This window comes from Meles meles, chromosome 5 (genome assembly GCF_922984935.1).
Source record: "Meles meles chromosome 5, mMelMel3.1 paternal haplotype, whole genome shotgun sequence".
In the NCBI taxonomy this organism is placed as follows: domain Eukaryota; kingdom Metazoa; phylum Chordata; class Mammalia; order Carnivora; family Mustelidae; genus Meles; species Meles meles.
Genome location: NC_060070.1, coordinates 54,928,801 through 54,946,527, shown reverse-complemented (window position 1 = coordinate 54,946,527; position 17,727 = coordinate 54,928,801). Strand labels below are relative to the sequence as shown.

The window sequence follows — 17,727 nt, the reverse complement described above, 5'->3', positions numbered from 1 at the left end:
ACTTTTACCTACATTTTTTTGTTTTTTTCTGGTGATTATCTTCATGTCTTTAAATAATGTGGTTAAACTGTCATTTCGTGTTTTATCAACTTCAGACACTATCTGTTGACCTCCTGCCAAGATGGACAAGTGTTTAACACTACAAACCCAGCTCTCCCTCATATAGTTATATCATAATTTTTTGCTTCCTTCTTTGTGGTTACCTTTCCAACTTTTAGTAATATACTTTAACCTCAGTTTCTTTTTTCATAATTTATAAACTAACACTATCTCTGGTAACCCTTCTACTTTGTAAGAAAGGATACTATGGAGTTCTCCCTCTTATTTTCCAACTTATTAGTGGCTCTTTTACATTGTCAGAGTTGATAATTTGTATTTTGTCCTCAGCAGTAAATAAATTTTCTGTATTTTGTTGATTTTTAAGTGTTGGAAATCAGTAATCATCAATTGTATGACTATGTCAACATTTGGCTGAATTATGTAGTCTGCTGTGAGTTTATTCCCTACTTTCTGTTTCCAACATCACAGACCCCCCCCCCCCCCACTATTGTAGAGGAATAGTCGGATATTTTTCCTTGTTTTTACATTTGATCAGTTGCTTGGAATCATGTCACATTTTAGTTTTCTTCATATCTAAATCATGACTCTTAAAACATTTTTGTTTTTTCCATGGAATTTATCTCCCTCTGCAGCTTTCTACCATCCCACAAGTAGAAAAGAAACAGACACTTAACATAGCTCTAATCTTTTCAAGTTTCTAATTATTTGACTTATGGCTTGGATTCTATTGCATTCTCCTTTTTGAATCCTGCTGATTTCTCCTTTGGATCAATTGCATATTTGGACCAACATTAGCCATTATTATAATTATTTAATTAAGGTCCTTGGTCCCAAGGGTGCAGGAGGATTGGGTATGGGCGGTTCTAAAGCTGTTCACTATTTTAGAGAGCCTAATGGTAATTACACATTTACTCGTAATTAGGCTAGCTACCAAAAGTGAAACATTAAATTATTTTGCTGTTTGATAAAAACATTTTAGGGCACTGGTAGTTGTATATGCCAAATTACCAAAAATGGCAAAATGACTTAACTTATTAAATGTAGCTTAGTTTAGGCATCTTTCAAAATACAGAATTTGGGGCAAAAATAAAAAGAATCTTGTAGTGGAATTTTTGGAAACCACCCAATAATGGTCCAGTAAAGCTTGATTCTAAGCCTTGATGTGTTCAGCTTTTTAATAAATAGTGACATGCTTTTAAAAACCATCTGGTTTTTTTGTTGTTGTTGTTTAATTTTTTTTTTAATTTTTTTTTATTTGACAGAGAGAGATCACAAGTAGACAGAGAGGCAGGCAGAGAGAGAGAGAGGGAAGCAGGCTCGCTGCTGAGCAGAGAGACCGATGCGGGACTCGATCCCAGGACCCTGAGATCATGACCTGAGCCGAAGGCAGCGGCTTAACCCACTGAGCCACCCAGGCGCCCCTGAAAAACCATCTGGTTTTTTAACTGAGTGGGTAGCTCAGTTGGCTAAGCATCTGCCTTTGACTCAGGTCATGATCCTGGAGTCCTGGGATGGAGCCCTATGTGGGGCTCCCTGCTCAGTGGAGAGCCTGCTTATCCTTCACTCCCTCAAATAAATAAAATCTTTTGGGGAAAAAAACCATTCAGGGGGTGCTTGGGTGACTCAGTTAAGTGTGTGACTCTTGATTTCGACTCAGGTCCTGATCTCAGGGTTGTGAGATGGAGCCCAACAATGCCGGGTCTGGAGCCTGCTTAAGATTCTCCCGCTCGAGGGCGCCTGGGTGGCTCAGTGGGTTAAAGCCTCTGCCTTCAGCTCAGGTCATGATCTCAGGGTCCTGGGATCGAGCCCCGCATCCGGCTCTCTGCTCAGCGGGGAGCCTGCTTCCTCCTCTCTCTGCCTACTTCTGATCTGTCTCTGTCAAAGAAATAAATAAAATCTTAAAAAAAAAAAAAAATTCTCGGGCTCGTGGGCGTGTGCACATGTGCATGCACTGACTGTCCTCTCTCTTTCTCCCTGCCCTCCGACCCCACATGCATGCACACTTAAAATATTACAATTTGAAAAATTCAGAAAATATAGTTCTGTAACCCAACACCCTAATGATACAGAACAAGGAAGCTACACTGCACAAGCCAATCTAGTCTACTGTCTGTCTGTATTTATTTATTTATTTTTAAAAATATTTTTATTTATTTATTTGACAGAGAGAGATGCAGTGAGAGAGGGAATACAAGCAGGGGGAATGGGAGAGGGAGAAGCAGGCTTCCCGCAGAGCAGGGAGCTCGATGCAGGGCTCTATCCCAGGATCCTGGGATCATGACCCCAGCAGAAGGCAGATGCTTAAAACAGTTGAACCACCCGGGTGCCCCTGCTTATTTATTTAGATGTATTCATTTATTTTATGTAGAGAGAGTGTGAGTGCCCAAGGGAGGGTCAAAGGGAGAGAGAATCCTGAAGCAGCCTCCTGGCTGAGCATGGAGCCCAAAGTGGGGCATGATCCCAGGATATTGAGATCGTGACCTGAACTGAAATCAGGAGTTACAACTTAACCGACTGAGCCATCCAGGTGCCCCAACTCTTTATTTTTAGTTGTAAAAGTTTTCTTAATACAGCCTTTATTTGGTGGTGTTTGTGGTTGTTCCCATACTACACTGACAGCTGAGTTCTTGCAACAGAGACTTTGGTCCGCAAAGCCTGAAATATTTACTATTTGGACTTTTTTGTAAATTTGCTGATCTCTGATATAGAACATTTCTTTTACCTACAGTTTCCCGATGCGCCTTTGCAATTAGTCTACTCCTTTTAACCCCCCCCGCCCCCCGTCTCTAGCAATCATAGATCAGCCTTCTGCCACTATCGTTTTGACTTTTCTAGAATTTGATATAAATGGAATCATATAATGTGTAGTCTCCTTGTCTGACTTCTTTCACTGAGATTGGTACTTTTAAGATTTATCCAAGTTGTTGAATGTAGTGGTAGTTTCCTTTTTTGTTGTTTTTTTTGTTATTCTGGGGTTTTTATTTTTTATTTTATTTTTATTTTTTTAAATTAAGTTCTATGACCAGTGTGGTGATTGAACTCATGTATTTGAGAGTAAGTAAGTACGGGGTGGGCTGTGGAGAGCAGGCAGAGAATGAGAAGGAATCTCAAGGAGACTCCCCGTTGAATGCCATGCCTGACCTGGAGCTTGATCCCGGGACCCTGAGATCATGACCTGAGCCGAAACTGAGTCAGATGCTTAACTGACTGAGCTACCCAAGTGCCCCTGCACTTTCTTTTCTTGAATTTCTTGAAAATGTTGCTTCATTCTTTCTTTGATTTGAATTTTGCTCTTAGGAAGTCTGATGGTTGCCTAACTTTTTTTTTTTTATTTTTATTTTAAACCCTTATTAGGTAATTCCCTTATTTTTTTTTAACCCTTATTAGGTAATTTTTTTAACCCTTATTAGGTAATTACCCTTATTAGGTAATTTTTTCCCTTGAGGTTCTGAGGATTTTTTTTTTTCCCATGCCGTTAAAGTCTGATGGTATTTTGTTGTTGTTGTTGTTGCTTGTTTTTGTTTTAGAGGGAGCATGCTCCCAAGCCAGGCTTGGGTGCAGGGGCAGGGGGAAGAGGGGCAGAAGGAGGAGGAGAGAGAATCCACACCCAGCACTGTGGGGCTCCATTTCACTACCCTGAGATCATGACCTGAGTTGAAATCAAGAGTTTACACATAACTAGCTGAGCCACCAGGTTCCTCTAAAGTCTGATAGTTTTATTAGTATATGTTGTGAGGTTGATTGTTCCTGGTAATACTTTTACTTACTTTCTGCTGTTTTCTTAGAGTATAGTTTTAAAATTATTGTTTCTGTTAAATCAGCTGAAATGGTTTTTAATTTTTAAGTTTTCAAAGATTTTATTTATTTGAGAGAGAGAGCATGAGCAGGGGGAGGGGCAGAGGGAGAGGGAGGAACAGACTCCCCACTGAGTGCAGAAGCTGACATGGGGCTTGATCCAGGGCCATGAGATCATGACCTGAGTCAAAGTCAGATAATTAACCAACTGAGCCACCCAAGCACCCCTTGTTTTTTGTTTTTGTTTTATAAAAAAAATTATTTGTGTATTTATTTTAGAGAGCAGAAGCAGGGGTAGGAAGGAGAGGGAGGGGAAAGTATCCTAAGCAGACTCCTTGCTGAGCTTGGAGCTCAAGGTGAGGGGTGGGGGTGCTGATCTTAAGACCCAGAGACCTTGACCTGAGCCAAAAGGAAGAGTTGGGTGCTCAACCTGCTGAGCCACCAGGTGCCCCTCAGCTGAAATGTTTTGATTTGCATTTTGTTTTCTTTTTTACAGTATCTTTGAATGGAGTTGGGTTTTTTCTTTTTCCTATTTTTGAACATTTTGTGGACACAGTTCCAGAACACCTTTTTTTTTAGTTTAGTGACTTGCAGTTTCTTTAATGGATGGTGATGTGTTAGGAAGTAGTACTGGGAAAAGGGGAGGAGTTGGCACATCTTGTTACTCTTGTTTCTACAGGATCCTTAATTCTCTTTTCCCTTTATTCCTGTACCAAAAGGCACCATTCTTTCTTATTTATTTATTTATTTATTTATTTGACAGACAGATCACAAGTAGGCAGAGAGGTAGGCAGAGAGAGAGAGAGGAGGAAGCAGGCTCCCCATCAAGCAGAGAGCCCAATGCAGGCCTTGATCCCAGGACCCCGAGATTATGACCTGAGCTGAAGGCAGAGGCTTTAACCCACTGCGCCACCCAGGTGCCTCAAAAGTCACCATTCTTTTCCTGTTTTCTTTTCATTCTTCCCCAGAATCAGAGCTTCTTGATTGCCACTTCTAGTCCCATTGAATTTTTCGTAAATTTTTAAAAACTTATTTATGAGTGAGAGAGAGAGATTCAGCAAGCAATTGGAGGAGCAGAGGGAGAGGGGGGACAAGCCGACTCTGCCAAGCATGGAGCCCAAGGTGGGGCTTGATCTCAGGACCCAGAGATCATGTGCCAAAACCAGCCTGTGCCAAAACCAAGAGTCAGACGCTTAACCAACTGAGCCACCCAGGGGTGCCTAGGTGGGTTAAAGCCTCTGCCTTAGGCTCAGGTCGTGATCCCAAGGTCCTGGGATCCAGCCCCATGTCAGGCTCTCTGCTCAGTAGGAAGCCTGCTTCTCCCCGCCCCTTGCCTACTTTAAAAATCTTAAAACAAAACAAAACAAAACCCAAAACTGAGCCACATAGGCTCCCCCTTTGAATTTTTTTTAAACAACTTTACTAAAATATGCTTTTATACTATATAATTCACCTGTTTACATTGTAAAATTATAATTATGTTATCTTGTTTATTTTTAATCCTATATAATCCTGTGTACCATTGTGTCTGGTATGTATTAGACAGTCAGTAAGCATATTGAGTGAGTTAATAAGGACTTTACTGAATAATAACTGTGTATGGTGTAAAGTTTTGCAGGCGAGGTAAACAGGACACCAGGCGAGGTAGGCACAAGGCAAGATTTATTAAAGGCACTCTCCGGCCAAGTTTCGGTGAAGTTTCAGGGCTCAGGAGAAGGGGAGCCAGGAAAGTAGCGCCAGACGGAGGTGGGCACCCTCAGGGGAGGTTCCAGGACTCACAGAAAGAGGGAGGGAGAAAGAGTGAGTCGACTCACAGAAAGAGGGAGGGAGAGAGAGTGAGTCGGGGAAGTCACGCTGGGAGGGAGTTGGCTGAGGCCCTTTTATCGGGTTGAGGTAGGGCGTAGCCTTGCGTCCATACAAGGCAAGGTATGCGGTGATTGGAGGGTATGGGGCGGGGAGAGTGTATCGGACCCAGGTAAGGCATGGGCTCGAGTCCATATATGGCAAGGTATGTGGTGATCAGAGGGTATGGGGCGGGGGAAGTCCGTGATGGGCAGTTCCCGATTGGGAAGTTCCTGGGTGGAGAGTTTCAGTTTCCTGGCGGTGACGTGGAAGCCACAGTGAGGGTGGCGGGAAAGTCTGCCATCTTGGAGAGGGTTGGCGGGAAAATCCGCCATTTCGGAGCCCCGGTTTTCCCAGCCAGCCCATCCTATGGTACCATGAGGGTTATTTAAGTTTAATATAGTATACTTAATCTCAAAGAATTTATCATTCATTGGGGGAACCAAATATACTCATTGACCTTGCTTTCTTGGGCTTTGTAACAGTTTATCTACTTGATTTTCATCACGTAGCTGCTTTTTGTCATAATCTTTGAAGGTTCCACTTCCTTTGCACATCTCTTAGTGTTTGCTTTTGTTTTTCTTCTTTGTGTATTCTTCCCTGGCTACTTGAGTTCACTTTCATTGCTTCAGTTGCCATCTATATTACTAGAAGTCTATATCACTGTCCTAGATCTCTTTCCTGAGCCCCAGATACACGTGTTCAGTGGACTGCTGCGTATCTCCACTTGTATGGTTTATAGCCACTAACGAATAAGTAAGTTATCCCTTTCCTCCTTAACTCTGCTGCTTCTACAGGATTTTGCAAATCAGTGTATGATATTAGCATCTGAACCATTACCCATTATCTTTCCTCCAAAACTAGTTAGTTAGGTATATATTACCTATTAAATATAACTCAAATCCTTCTACTTTTCTTCATCCTTAGTGTCATCACTGAAGACCAGGTTGTGTTTACCTGGGCCATTGCAATAACTTCCAATCTTGCTCTCCAGTGCAACCAAAGTAAACTCTAAAGTACATCTAGTCATCTCACTCCTAGCTTAAAATGTTTGCCTCATTCATTTCAGAAAATGGAATCATCAAAACAGATAAAGTATTTGAAGTAATGCTGGCCACAGACCGTTCCCATTATGCAAAATGTAATCCTTATATGGATTCTCCACAATCAATAGGTAAGATCTGGACTTCTTAAAATGTCACGTTTTTGCTCACTTACTGTATAATTTTTGTTAAGTAAAAACGGACTGGGACACAGATATTTATTATTACCTTGCTAGTGTGAATTTTATGCCTCAGTTAAGTGTCATATTTCCAAACAGGCATTTTCAATAAAATGATGTTATGTATTAAGTATTTTTTCTATTTTTTCAAACTATATATAACATATATAAGTATTTTATTTTATTTTGTTTTTACGATTTTATTTATTTATTTGACGGAGAGCACAAGTATGCAGGGGGCGGGGGGGAAGCAGGTCCCTGCTGAGCAGAAAGCCCGATGCAAGGCTGGATCCCAGGACCCTGACCCGAAGGCAGAGGCCCACCCCACTGAGCCACCCAGGCGCCCCTATAAAGAATATTTTAAACATTTTTCTTGAAACTTTTTTTTTAAGATTTTTATTTATTTATTTGACAGAGATCACAACTAGGCAGAGAGGCAGAGAGAGAGAGAGAGAGAGGAGGGAAAGCAGGCTCCCTGCTGAGCAGAGAGCCCTATGTGGGGCTGCATCCCAGGACCCTGGGATCATGACCTGAACCGAAGGCAGAGGCGTTAACCCATTGAGCTACCCAGGTGCCCCTTGAAACATACTTTTGATGAAAATTTAAGTTTAAGCTGAGTGCTGAGCTTTCCTTAGGGCCTTAATGACTAAAGTTTTTTTCACATTAACATCAATTTTTAAAATGACTGTTAAAGGAAATAAGTATAATTAAGTGGTTACTGACTTCTCTGCTTCACTTGCCCTGAATTTTTTGGTTTGTGCTTGGTTTTAGAAAGTTCGGTATTTAACTCCTTCTCCTGAAGCAGATTTTGATGAACTGCTGAGCCTTGGCAGTGGGCGCCTTTGAGGCTTAGAAGGGCCTCAGGATTCTGTCTGCCAGCTGCCATGCTTTCTTCTTTTGAAGCACTCTAACAGTCAGCAGAGAAGATCCTGGGGAGCTTCTGAACCCCGAAGGCACCTGCTACCACCGCTCAGTGAAAATTGCTTCAGATGCAGAAGCAGGTAAATAACTTGTGAGAAAGGAGCACTGGAAGAAAAAACTTGAAAGCTAAAAACTAAGAAAAGATTGTGAATTACCATCACGCAATAGTGTAAAGAGTAAACTGAGATAGTTTTTTAGTCTCAAACTACTCTGATTGCCAGATGCTCAATAAGTTGCCAGAAATAGGAGGCAATTTAATTTTCAGGGATTTTGCATGCCTGTTATATATATATGGAAGTTTATTTTCTTTTTATAAACCTGGAGAGAAAACAAGTCATAAACTTACCAACTCAACTTCTTGACAACTGTATGTTAGCTAATGGTGGCAGAAGAAATTTTTGGAAATAGTGGGAGTGTTGTACTCGATGAACATATTGGCCTTTGGCTTGATTGTATTTTCTCATTTTAACTGCTGCTTGACAGTACTCTAAAATGCAAAATAAAAGTTTTATTTTCTTGAGATCATAAAAACAGAAACTATTATTATGAAAAAGAATTTGTGAATGTTAGGAAAGGAGTTATGTGGAGTATTTGGTATGTTTTTGCAGCTGAATGTGTCAGTAGTTCTCTTCTTCTTTTGCAGGTTTCCAAGCAACAATCAGTGCTCCACACATGGTAAGTTGACTTTGGTCATTTGGATATAAATTGATCACATTTTCCCTCTAAGACATTTCTTCATTAAAAAGGTTTTTAAAAAAGTTGAATTTGTAATTAGATCAATTTTATCATCTATGAGTTATGTAGATTGGTAATGAACCTCTTTTTTTTAATAAATATCTTTTCTTTCTTTAATATTTTATTTATTTGACAGAGAGAGAGATCACAAGTAGGCAGAGAGGCAGGCAGAGAGAGAGGGGGAAGCAGGCTCCCCACTGAGCAAGGAGCCTGATGTGGGGCTCAATCCCAGGACGCTGAGATCATGAACTGAGCCGAAGGCAGAGGCTTAATCCACTGAGCCACCCAAGCGCCCCAAACCTCTTATTCTTAATACATGACATATAGAGAGACATCTTCTTGGTAGATATTGTCATTAAAGTTTTTGTTGGTTGTCATTATTATCTAATCATGTAAAAAATGGGGTATAAAATGTTCTTTAGTGATGAGCAAATTAAGGAAGAGAATATATTTTTTTAAGATTTTATTTATTTATCAGAGCGAGAGAAAGAGCACAACCAGGGAAGCAGCAGACAGAGAGAGAAGCAGACTCCTCACTGAGCAAGGAGCCTGATGGGGGGCTTGATCCCAGGATCCTGGGATCGGGACCTGAGCCAAAGGCAGCCACTTAACTGAGTGGCTGAGCCTCCCAAGTGCCCCAAGGAAGAGACTATTTTAAATAATACAATGGATATACTGTAGAAATCTCAAGGTGAATATTATTTTTTATTTCATATCTTATTTGGAAAATTCATTAGGGATTGGTCAAGTATAGGAGCTATGAAGCTTTATAACTTTGAGAAAGAACTGTTTTAAGTTATCTGGCACTTTTAATCTGTTGGGAATTTTCTTGGGTTTTAAATGTCAGTTATTTGAATGACTACTCTGTAGTTTCGGGGGAGAAGAACAATAGCTTTTCTGATTCTCTGAGAGTATTTGGGATTGGAGAAGTTCTTATTTAAATGTAAAGTCTTCTTTATAGTAAAATAAATTTACATATATTTATGATGAACTGATAATTATACTAGGTGAAAATATAGGAAAATCATTATTTATAAACATTAAAAAATGACTTGGGGTGCTTGGGTGGCTCAGATGTAAAGTGTCTGCCTTCAGCTCAAGGCATGATTCGAGGGTCCTGGGATTGAGCCCTACATTGGGCTCCATGCTCAGCAGGAAGCATGCTTCTCCCTCTTCCACTATCCTCCTGCTTATGTTCCCTCTCTTGCTGTCTCTGTCAAACAAATAAATAAAATATTTAAAAAAAAAAAAAGAAAGAACTTTATTTCTAAATTTATTTTCAAAAGATTTATTTATTTATTTTAGAGAGAGGGACTGAGGGAAGAGAGGAGTAGACTCCCCGCTGAGTGTGGAGTCTGGTGTGGGGCTCTCATGACCCTGAGATCATGACCTCAGCTAAAATCAAGACCTTACCAACTGAGCCACCCAGGTGCCCCTAGAAATGACTTTTTATTTTTTAAAGATTTTATTTATTTATTTGACAGAGACATAGCGAGAGACGGAACATAAGCAGGGGGAGTGAGAGAGGGAGAAGCAGGCTTCCTGCCGAGCAGGGAGTCCGATGCAGGGCTCAGGACCCTGGGATCATGACCCGAGCCAAAGGCAGACGCTTAACGACTGAGCCACTGGGTGCCCCTAGAAATTACTTTATAAAACATGGCAAAAGAGGAGCCATTAAAAACATGTATTTTGCAACATAAAATTTTAGGATTTCTGCAGAGAAAAAGATGTTATAAGCAAAATTAAAAGAAGAAAAACTGAGGGAAATATTTATAATATATATACAACAATCTAGGGCATATTTCCATATACAGATGTGGGTGTGTCTCCTGTAAAGTAAGAAGTGAAAGACTGGTGAACCCAAAAGAATGTAGTTAAAGTACAAAGTATAAGAATGATAGTTCATAGAAAAAGAAATACAGATGACATTAGCAGTTAAACAAATGAAAAAATGTCATTTTCATTTATATGCTTAGTAAATCACAGATTAGAATTGTAGTGAAGTACCATTTTTCACCTATCAGATTGTCAGAGGTCAAAAAGTTTGCTACTTTGTATTGGAAAGAGGGGAAACAGTTACATACTTTTTTGTTGAGAGGAAATTGATAGTGTTGGAAGGCAATTTGGCAAATTTATAAAATGTGAAATAAATAAACCTTTCACTCTTCAGTTTTATTTCAAGAAATTTATCCTATAGTATATTTTTATAGGTACAAAATGACTAAAGATGTTCATTGTCTCATTAGTTATAATGGAAAAAAAATAGTGATCATTGATAGTCCACTAATAATGGATGGTAAATAATTGTAGTACATCTATACAGTGAGATATACTGTGAAGCTGTTAAATGAGGAATCTCTGTAAGTACCAATATGGCAAGATGTTCAGGAAACATTAAGTCTAAAAGTAGAGTACAGAAGAGTATTTATAGTATTCTATAATATATGAAAATCAAATCTGCACATATACATACACACATATGTCTTCCTCTAGGCATGAAAACTAAAAATGGTTTCTTCTAAGGTCAGAAGTAGATGATTAGAGGGATGGGATTGAAAGTGAGATCTCCTTTTCACTCTGTACTCTCTACATGTTACCAGTTTCTGTTTTCTTTTCTCTCTCTCTTTAAGTTTATTTATTTAAGTAATCTCTGTAGCCAATGGGGGGCTTGAACTCCCAACTCCAAGATCAAGAGTTACATGCTTCTCTGATTGAGCCAGCCAGATGCCCACTTCTTTGTGTTTTTTGACCATGGAATAGGAATAGTTTTGTTTTTTAAAAATATTGATCTACTTATTTTATTTATTTAATTTTAAAGATTTTATTTATTTGAGAGAGTGAGAGCATGCACATGCAAGTGAGCACAAGCAGGGAGAGAGGCAGAGGGAGAGGGAGAAGCAGACTCGCCACTGAGCAGGGAGGCAGATGTGGGCTTGATCCCAGGACCCTGGGATGATGACCTGCCCTGAAGGCAGATGCTTAACCCACTGGGAGCCACACAGGCAGCTAAAAAGGATGCATTTTTAATCATTTATATATCCTTACCGCTGTCTCTTAATAAGGAAAATGTGTGTATTTATGTGTATGTATATAGTCACACAGTGCATCTATATGTATGTACAAACAGTAATACTACATTGTCCTTTGATGCTTGCTGAACCAGGATGTGAGGAGAATAAAACAGTATTGATTGTGTTATGCAAACAAGCATTTGTGATTTTGTATCATTTATTGCATAGATCTGAGAAGTGTTAAAAGAAAAACAGAAAGTGAGCAGAGAGAAATGACATCTCTGTTTTTTTTTTTTTTTCTTTTACATCTCTGTTTAATGAAGTTTGACATCACGGACTTGCTTATAAGTATCTACAATCCTGGAGTATTTTCCAGAGTCTCAGTTGAAAATGTGTTGTATGCATTGGGCAAGAAATTAAAAGCAACCTGTTAAAATGGCAACCTGGTAGCTGTGAGCTCACTTAGTATGCAGATATTGAATCCTCAGTATCATTTCTAACTTAATGAGACTAGAGCTCCTTGGAGAAGTGACTGAATACTGGAAAGTGAGGATGTACTCAAAGGTTTATGAGGTGATGCTGGAAGGACATAGGAGCAGATTTGAAGAGATGCCCAGAGGCCAAATTGTAGACAATTTGAAAATTGAAGGGGCGCCTGGGTGGCTCAGTGGGTTAAGCCTCTGCCTTCGGCTCAGGTCATGGTCTCAGGGTCCTGGGATCGAGCCCCACATTGGGCTCTCTGCTAAGCGGGGAGCCTGCTTCCCCTCTCTCTCTCTGTCTGCCTCTCTGCCTACTTGTGATCTCTGTCTGTCAAATAAATAAATAAAATCTTTAAAAAAAAAAAAGAAAATTGAAAAATGATAGATAATGAAGATAATGGATTATAACACTGTGAATTAAGAAACAAAAATCCATGAGTTCATAGAGATTTTTTAAAAAAGCAAGTCAGACAAAAATGAAAAACAGAAGAATGGCAATTAATATATATGGAGGGAATAATAGAACTTTAAAAAAAATCACTATTTTGTAATCATCAATATAATGATTGAATTGGGCAGAGATCACCAATTAAAACAATTTAGAGGAAGGTTATTGGGAACAAAAGTGTTCAAGTAGTCTCAAATTATTACTCTACATATCACTGATTACAAAGAGAAAATTAGGCCTTTAAAATAGAGTGATCTAGTTGTTACCACATTGACTGAGTGGTTGAGCTTGACAAGTCCAGAGAAGTCCAGAGAAGAGCCCAACATTATGTGCTTCCTGATGTGATGCAACGGGAGGTGCCTAGCAAGCATCATGTGCTGTTCTTGCTAAGTCTTGGATCTGAGTCTAACCCTGAGGAAATTGAGGAAATCTAGAATATGGGGTATTATGTGGGACGATCAGACAGGACTTCTTAAAGGAGTCAGTTGTTCTGAAGAATAGAGAAGTGGTGGGTAGAGGAGAATTGAGGGGGGAATATTTAATATTGACAAATGCAGTGCATGAACCTTGAAAGGACTAGGAAAAAAAACATCTGTAAAGAACATTTTGGGGGACGCCTGGGTGGCTCAGTGGGTTAAGCCCCTGCCTTCGGCTCAGGTCGTAATCTCAGGGTCCTGGGATCAGGCCCCACATCGGGCTCTCTGCTCAGCAGGGAGCCTGCTTTCCCCTCTCTCTCTGCCTGCCTCTCTGCCTACTTGTGATCTCTCTCTCTCTGTCAAATAAATAAAATCTTTAAAAAAAGAATATTTAAAAAAAAAACATTTTGGGGACAGTTGAAATTTTGAGTATGGTGTGTATGTTAGATGATACTAAATTGATTATTTTCTTGAGTGTGTTAATGGTGATGTGGTTGCAAAGGGAGATGTCCTAGTTTTTTTAGCAGATTCATGCTGAAGTATTTTGGGGTGAAGTATCGTGATGTCTACAGCCTATTTTCAGATGGTTTTGTAAAACATTTGGCACAATATATAAAGTTGGTGACTGTATATAAGGAAAAAAGTGTATTCAATGTATTTGTGAGTTTAAAATTTTTCATAATTATATAAAAAAAGAACTTTTAAAAAACTTAGTTTGAGAATTTAGAGATAAACATGGGTTATCCAGAAAAATATTAGCTAGGCTGATAAAAGCATAAAAAAAGCTAGCAATTGTGATTGAAGGCCTTGACATTTTACCCCTGGATGGGACTTTAATAATAACTCAGCATACTTCTTTTTTTTTTTTTTTTAACTTATTTTATAGAGATCACAAATAGGCAGAGAGGCAGGCAGAGGGCGGGGGGGGGGGGTTGGGGGGCAGGGGGGGAGCAGGCTCTCTGCTCAGCAGATGCCGGGCTTGATCCAGGACCCTGGGATCATGACTTGAGCCAAAGGCAGAGGGTTAAAGCCTCTGAGCCACCCAGGCGCCCCAGCGTACTTCCTTTTTAAAAAAACAAATCTTATATGCAAATGTGGTACTGTAAAAAAAGATTCCTGAGAGGGGCGCCTGGGTGGCCCAGTGGTTTGAGCCGCTGCCTTCGGCTCAGGTCATGATCTCAGGGTCCTGGGATCGAGTCCCGCATCGGGCTCTCTGCTCGGCAGGGAGCCTGCTTCCCTCTCACTCTTCTCTGCCTGCCTCTCTGCCTACTTGTGATCTCTCTCTGTCAAATAAATAAATAAAATCTTTAAAAAAAAAAAAAAAAAAAAAAGATTCCTGAGGCTTTTTTGGAATTAAGATGGTAAAGTACTGTCTGTAGGTTGAGGATTGGCACCTTCAGAAAGTTCCTTCTTGTCCTTTGATTTCTGGATAAGGAAAGCCAGATATTGCAGGAGTTATTTTGTTTCTTTGATTACTTCCCTATTGTTCTAGGCCCATACTTGTTATCTTATTAGTAGAAATTATTAAACCTCATAACTGATTATTATAAGAGTCTGATGAAAGCTGCTATTTAATCCAGAACTCTTTTTCATAAGTGTTTTTCACTCTTCAGTCAAGAGCCTCCTTTGTAAAGCAGTCTTTTTGAAAAATTGATAAAGTTCGTTCTCTAATACTCTTTTCCCAGAACACACCCATCCTTCAGTGTACATTTGTGTGTTATCCCTAATGGGCTTTTTTGGAACCTTAATGACTTTCTGGAACACTGTTTGAAAACCCTTGGATTGTGTGTAGTTGTATCTATTAAAGGCCTTTTTTACATTAGTTGTAGAATAGTAGCCTTAACTTTTTCTGTTTTAACTTGTTAATGTGGAAAGTTTCCAACACCACATATACAAATAGAATAATGTAATGAACCCTCATGTAGCCACTGTCACCTTTAATAATTACCCACAATTTGTTAATCCTGTTTTATCTTTGTTTCCTTCTTGCTGAACTATTTAAAAACAAATCACAAATATAATATTATTTACCCCTAGACATTTAAGTATAAATCTGATTACTTTAAAAACATGACTGCAATACTATATCATACCTAAAAATGTTCCTCAGTATATTAATATCTTATACATAGTTCATGCTCAGACTGTACCAAGTGTTTCCAAAAAATTGTTTTATGGTTAATTTGCTTAAATCAGGATCCAAACAAGGTCCAGAATTTGCCTCTTTTTAGTTTTTTTCAGTCTTTTTCGTACCTTTTAATTTTAAAAGACCCCTTCCTTTTTTAAAATACCACCTATTTATTGACAAAACTCATCCATTTGGGGGAGCCAGTGTGGCATAGTCGGTTGAGTGTGCAACTGTTGGTTTCAGCTCAGGTCCTGATATCAGGGTTGTGAGATTGAGTTCTTTGTCAGGCTCCACATTCAAGGCAGAGTCTGCCTAAGTTTCTTTTTCCCTCTCCCTCTACCCCTCCCCTCTGCTTTTTCCCACCCTCTCCAATCCCCCTCAAATAAATAAATTCTTAAAAACAAAACAAACCTGTCCATTTGTCCTATAGAATTTCCCATATTCTAAATTTGGTTAATTGTTTCCTAGTGGTACTTTAACTTATTCCCCACCACCCCCTGACACCAACATGCACACTTTTTTTTTTTTCTTTCCCTTTTCCTTTTCAAGAATACTGCCTAATGGTTTTTTTCTGTTCCATCACATTGGGGTGGGGCATGGTATCTGATCGTCCACATTTAGTGATTGGAATAAATAGTCTTTTCAATAACTTTATTTTTTTTAAAGATTTTATTTATCCATTTGAAAGAGAGTAGGGGGAGGAACAGAGGGAGAGGGACAAGCAGACTCCATGTTGAGTGTGGAGCCTGACGTGGGCCTCAATCCCAGGACCCTGAGATCATGACCTGAACTGAAACCAAGAGTCAGATGCTTAACTGAGTGCACCATCCAAGTGCCCCTTAATAATGTTTTAAATTATTATGCACACTCAGAAAAGTACACAGATCTTAAGTGTATAGCTTATAGAATGTTCACATATGTATATGTGTAACCATCACCTAGATAAAGATCAGAACATTTCCTGTGTCCTAGCAGGCTCTCTCATGCCGGTTCCCTAGGCTCTAAGGCTTTGGTCACCTAAATTAGTTTTCTAAATAGGGAGAATAGGGAGTTTATAGTCTGTCCTCCATTTTGAACATTACCTGTTTCTAATGCTTAAAATTTTTCTTTTTTTCTTTTAAATATTTTATTTATTTATTCTAGAGAGAGAATGAGTTGTAGGGGAACAACAGACTCCATGCTGAATGTGGAGCCCTTGGTAGGGCTTGATCCCATGACCCTGAAATTATGACCTGAACCAAAACGTAGAGTCAGACATTTAACAGACTGAGCCATCCAGGTGCTCCTCTGATGATTTTTTTTTTTTTTTAAGATTTTATTTATTTGAGAGAGAGTGAATGAGAGAAAGAGTGAGTGTGGGAGTGGGGAGGATCAGAGGGAGAAACAGTCTCCCTGATGAGTAGGGAACCTGCTATGGGACTTGATCCTGGGACTCCAGGATCATGATCTGAGCCGAAGACAATTGCTAAACCAGCTGAGCCATCCAGGCACCCCCCAATTTGATGATTTTTAATAATGAACATAGCAGGCATTTAAGGACAGCTTTTGAGATAACATTTATTAGTTCTAACTCCATATTTTGGAAAAGCACTGAAATGTAAGTTTATAAAGAGGAGGGAGTAGAAAAGGCTTTATTTCTTGGTTTGGTCTAAAGTGTATCCAATATGATTTTATTTGATTAATAATTTATATATACTGTAAACATAAAGATATATATCCTTTGACCCCCCTCAGTTCTACTTCTAGGAACTTATCCTATAGATACACTTACAAGATTTTTTTTTATTTTATTTTATGTATTTGACAGATCGCAAGTAGACAGAGAGGCAGGCAGGGATGGGGGGGGAGTGGGGGAAGCTGGCTCCCTGCTGAGCAGAAAATCTGATGCGGGGCTTGATCCCAGGACCCTGGGATCATGACCTGAGCCGAAGGCAGAGGCTTTAGCCCACTGAGCCACCCAGGTGCCCCAAGATTTATTTTTTTAAAGATTTTACTTATTTGAGAGAGAGAGAGAGCGTGCACTAGTGGGGGAAGGGGCAGAGTATCTAAGCAGACTCCTGCTGAGTGTGGTGCTGGGTGTAGGGCTCGATCTCATGACCCATGAGATCAGGACCTGAGGCGAAACCAAGAGTCAGATGCTTAACTGACTGAGCTATCCAAGTGCCCCACTTTATAAGGTTTTTATAAAGATTATTATATTATCCTATACATAACAGCTTTTAAGTTTATTTCATCTCTTTTGTTACAGAAAATTGGAGCTAAGTTAAATATCCCTCATTAGGGATTTTTTGGGGGGTGGGTTTTGTTATTATATGTACAAGAATATACTTCTCAGCCACAAAAAGGAATGAACAGACTATTTAATTATTGATAAGAAAGGGGCACCTGGGTGGCTCAGCCGGTTAAGCTGCCTTCAGCTCAGGTCATGATCCCAGGGTCCTAGGATCCAGCCCCACATTGGGTTCTCTGTTCAGCAGAGAGCTTGCTTCTCCCTCTCCTTCTGCCTGCCGCTTTCCTTGTTTGTGCTCACTTGCACTCTGTCAAATAAGTAAATAAAAATCTTAAAAAGAAACCTTAAAAAAAGTATTGATAAGAAAGGTTCTTCAAGGGGTGCCTGGGTGGCTCAGTGGGTTGGACCTCTGCCTTCAGCTCAGGTCATGATATCGGGGT

At 39.6% G+C, this 17,727-nt stretch overlaps 1 protein-coding gene across 2 annotated transcripts in view; it reads left to right on the top strand.

The window, feature by feature from the left end:
* Nucleotides 1-17,727, top strand: part of PCMT1 (protein-L-isoaspartate (D-aspartate) O-methyltransferase) — a 47,494-nt gene that overhangs the window by 9,235 nt on the left and 20,532 nt on the right. For both annotated transcript variants that reach the window (XM_046005757.1, XM_046005755.1), the window contains exons 2-3: nt 6,767-6,871; nt 8,484-8,515. In XM_046005757.1, coding sequence (XP_045861713.1) covers nt 6,767-6,871; nt 8,484-8,515 — 137 coding nt within the window. The remainder of the gene's footprint in view (nt 1-6,766; nt 6,872-8,483; nt 8,516-17,727) is intronic.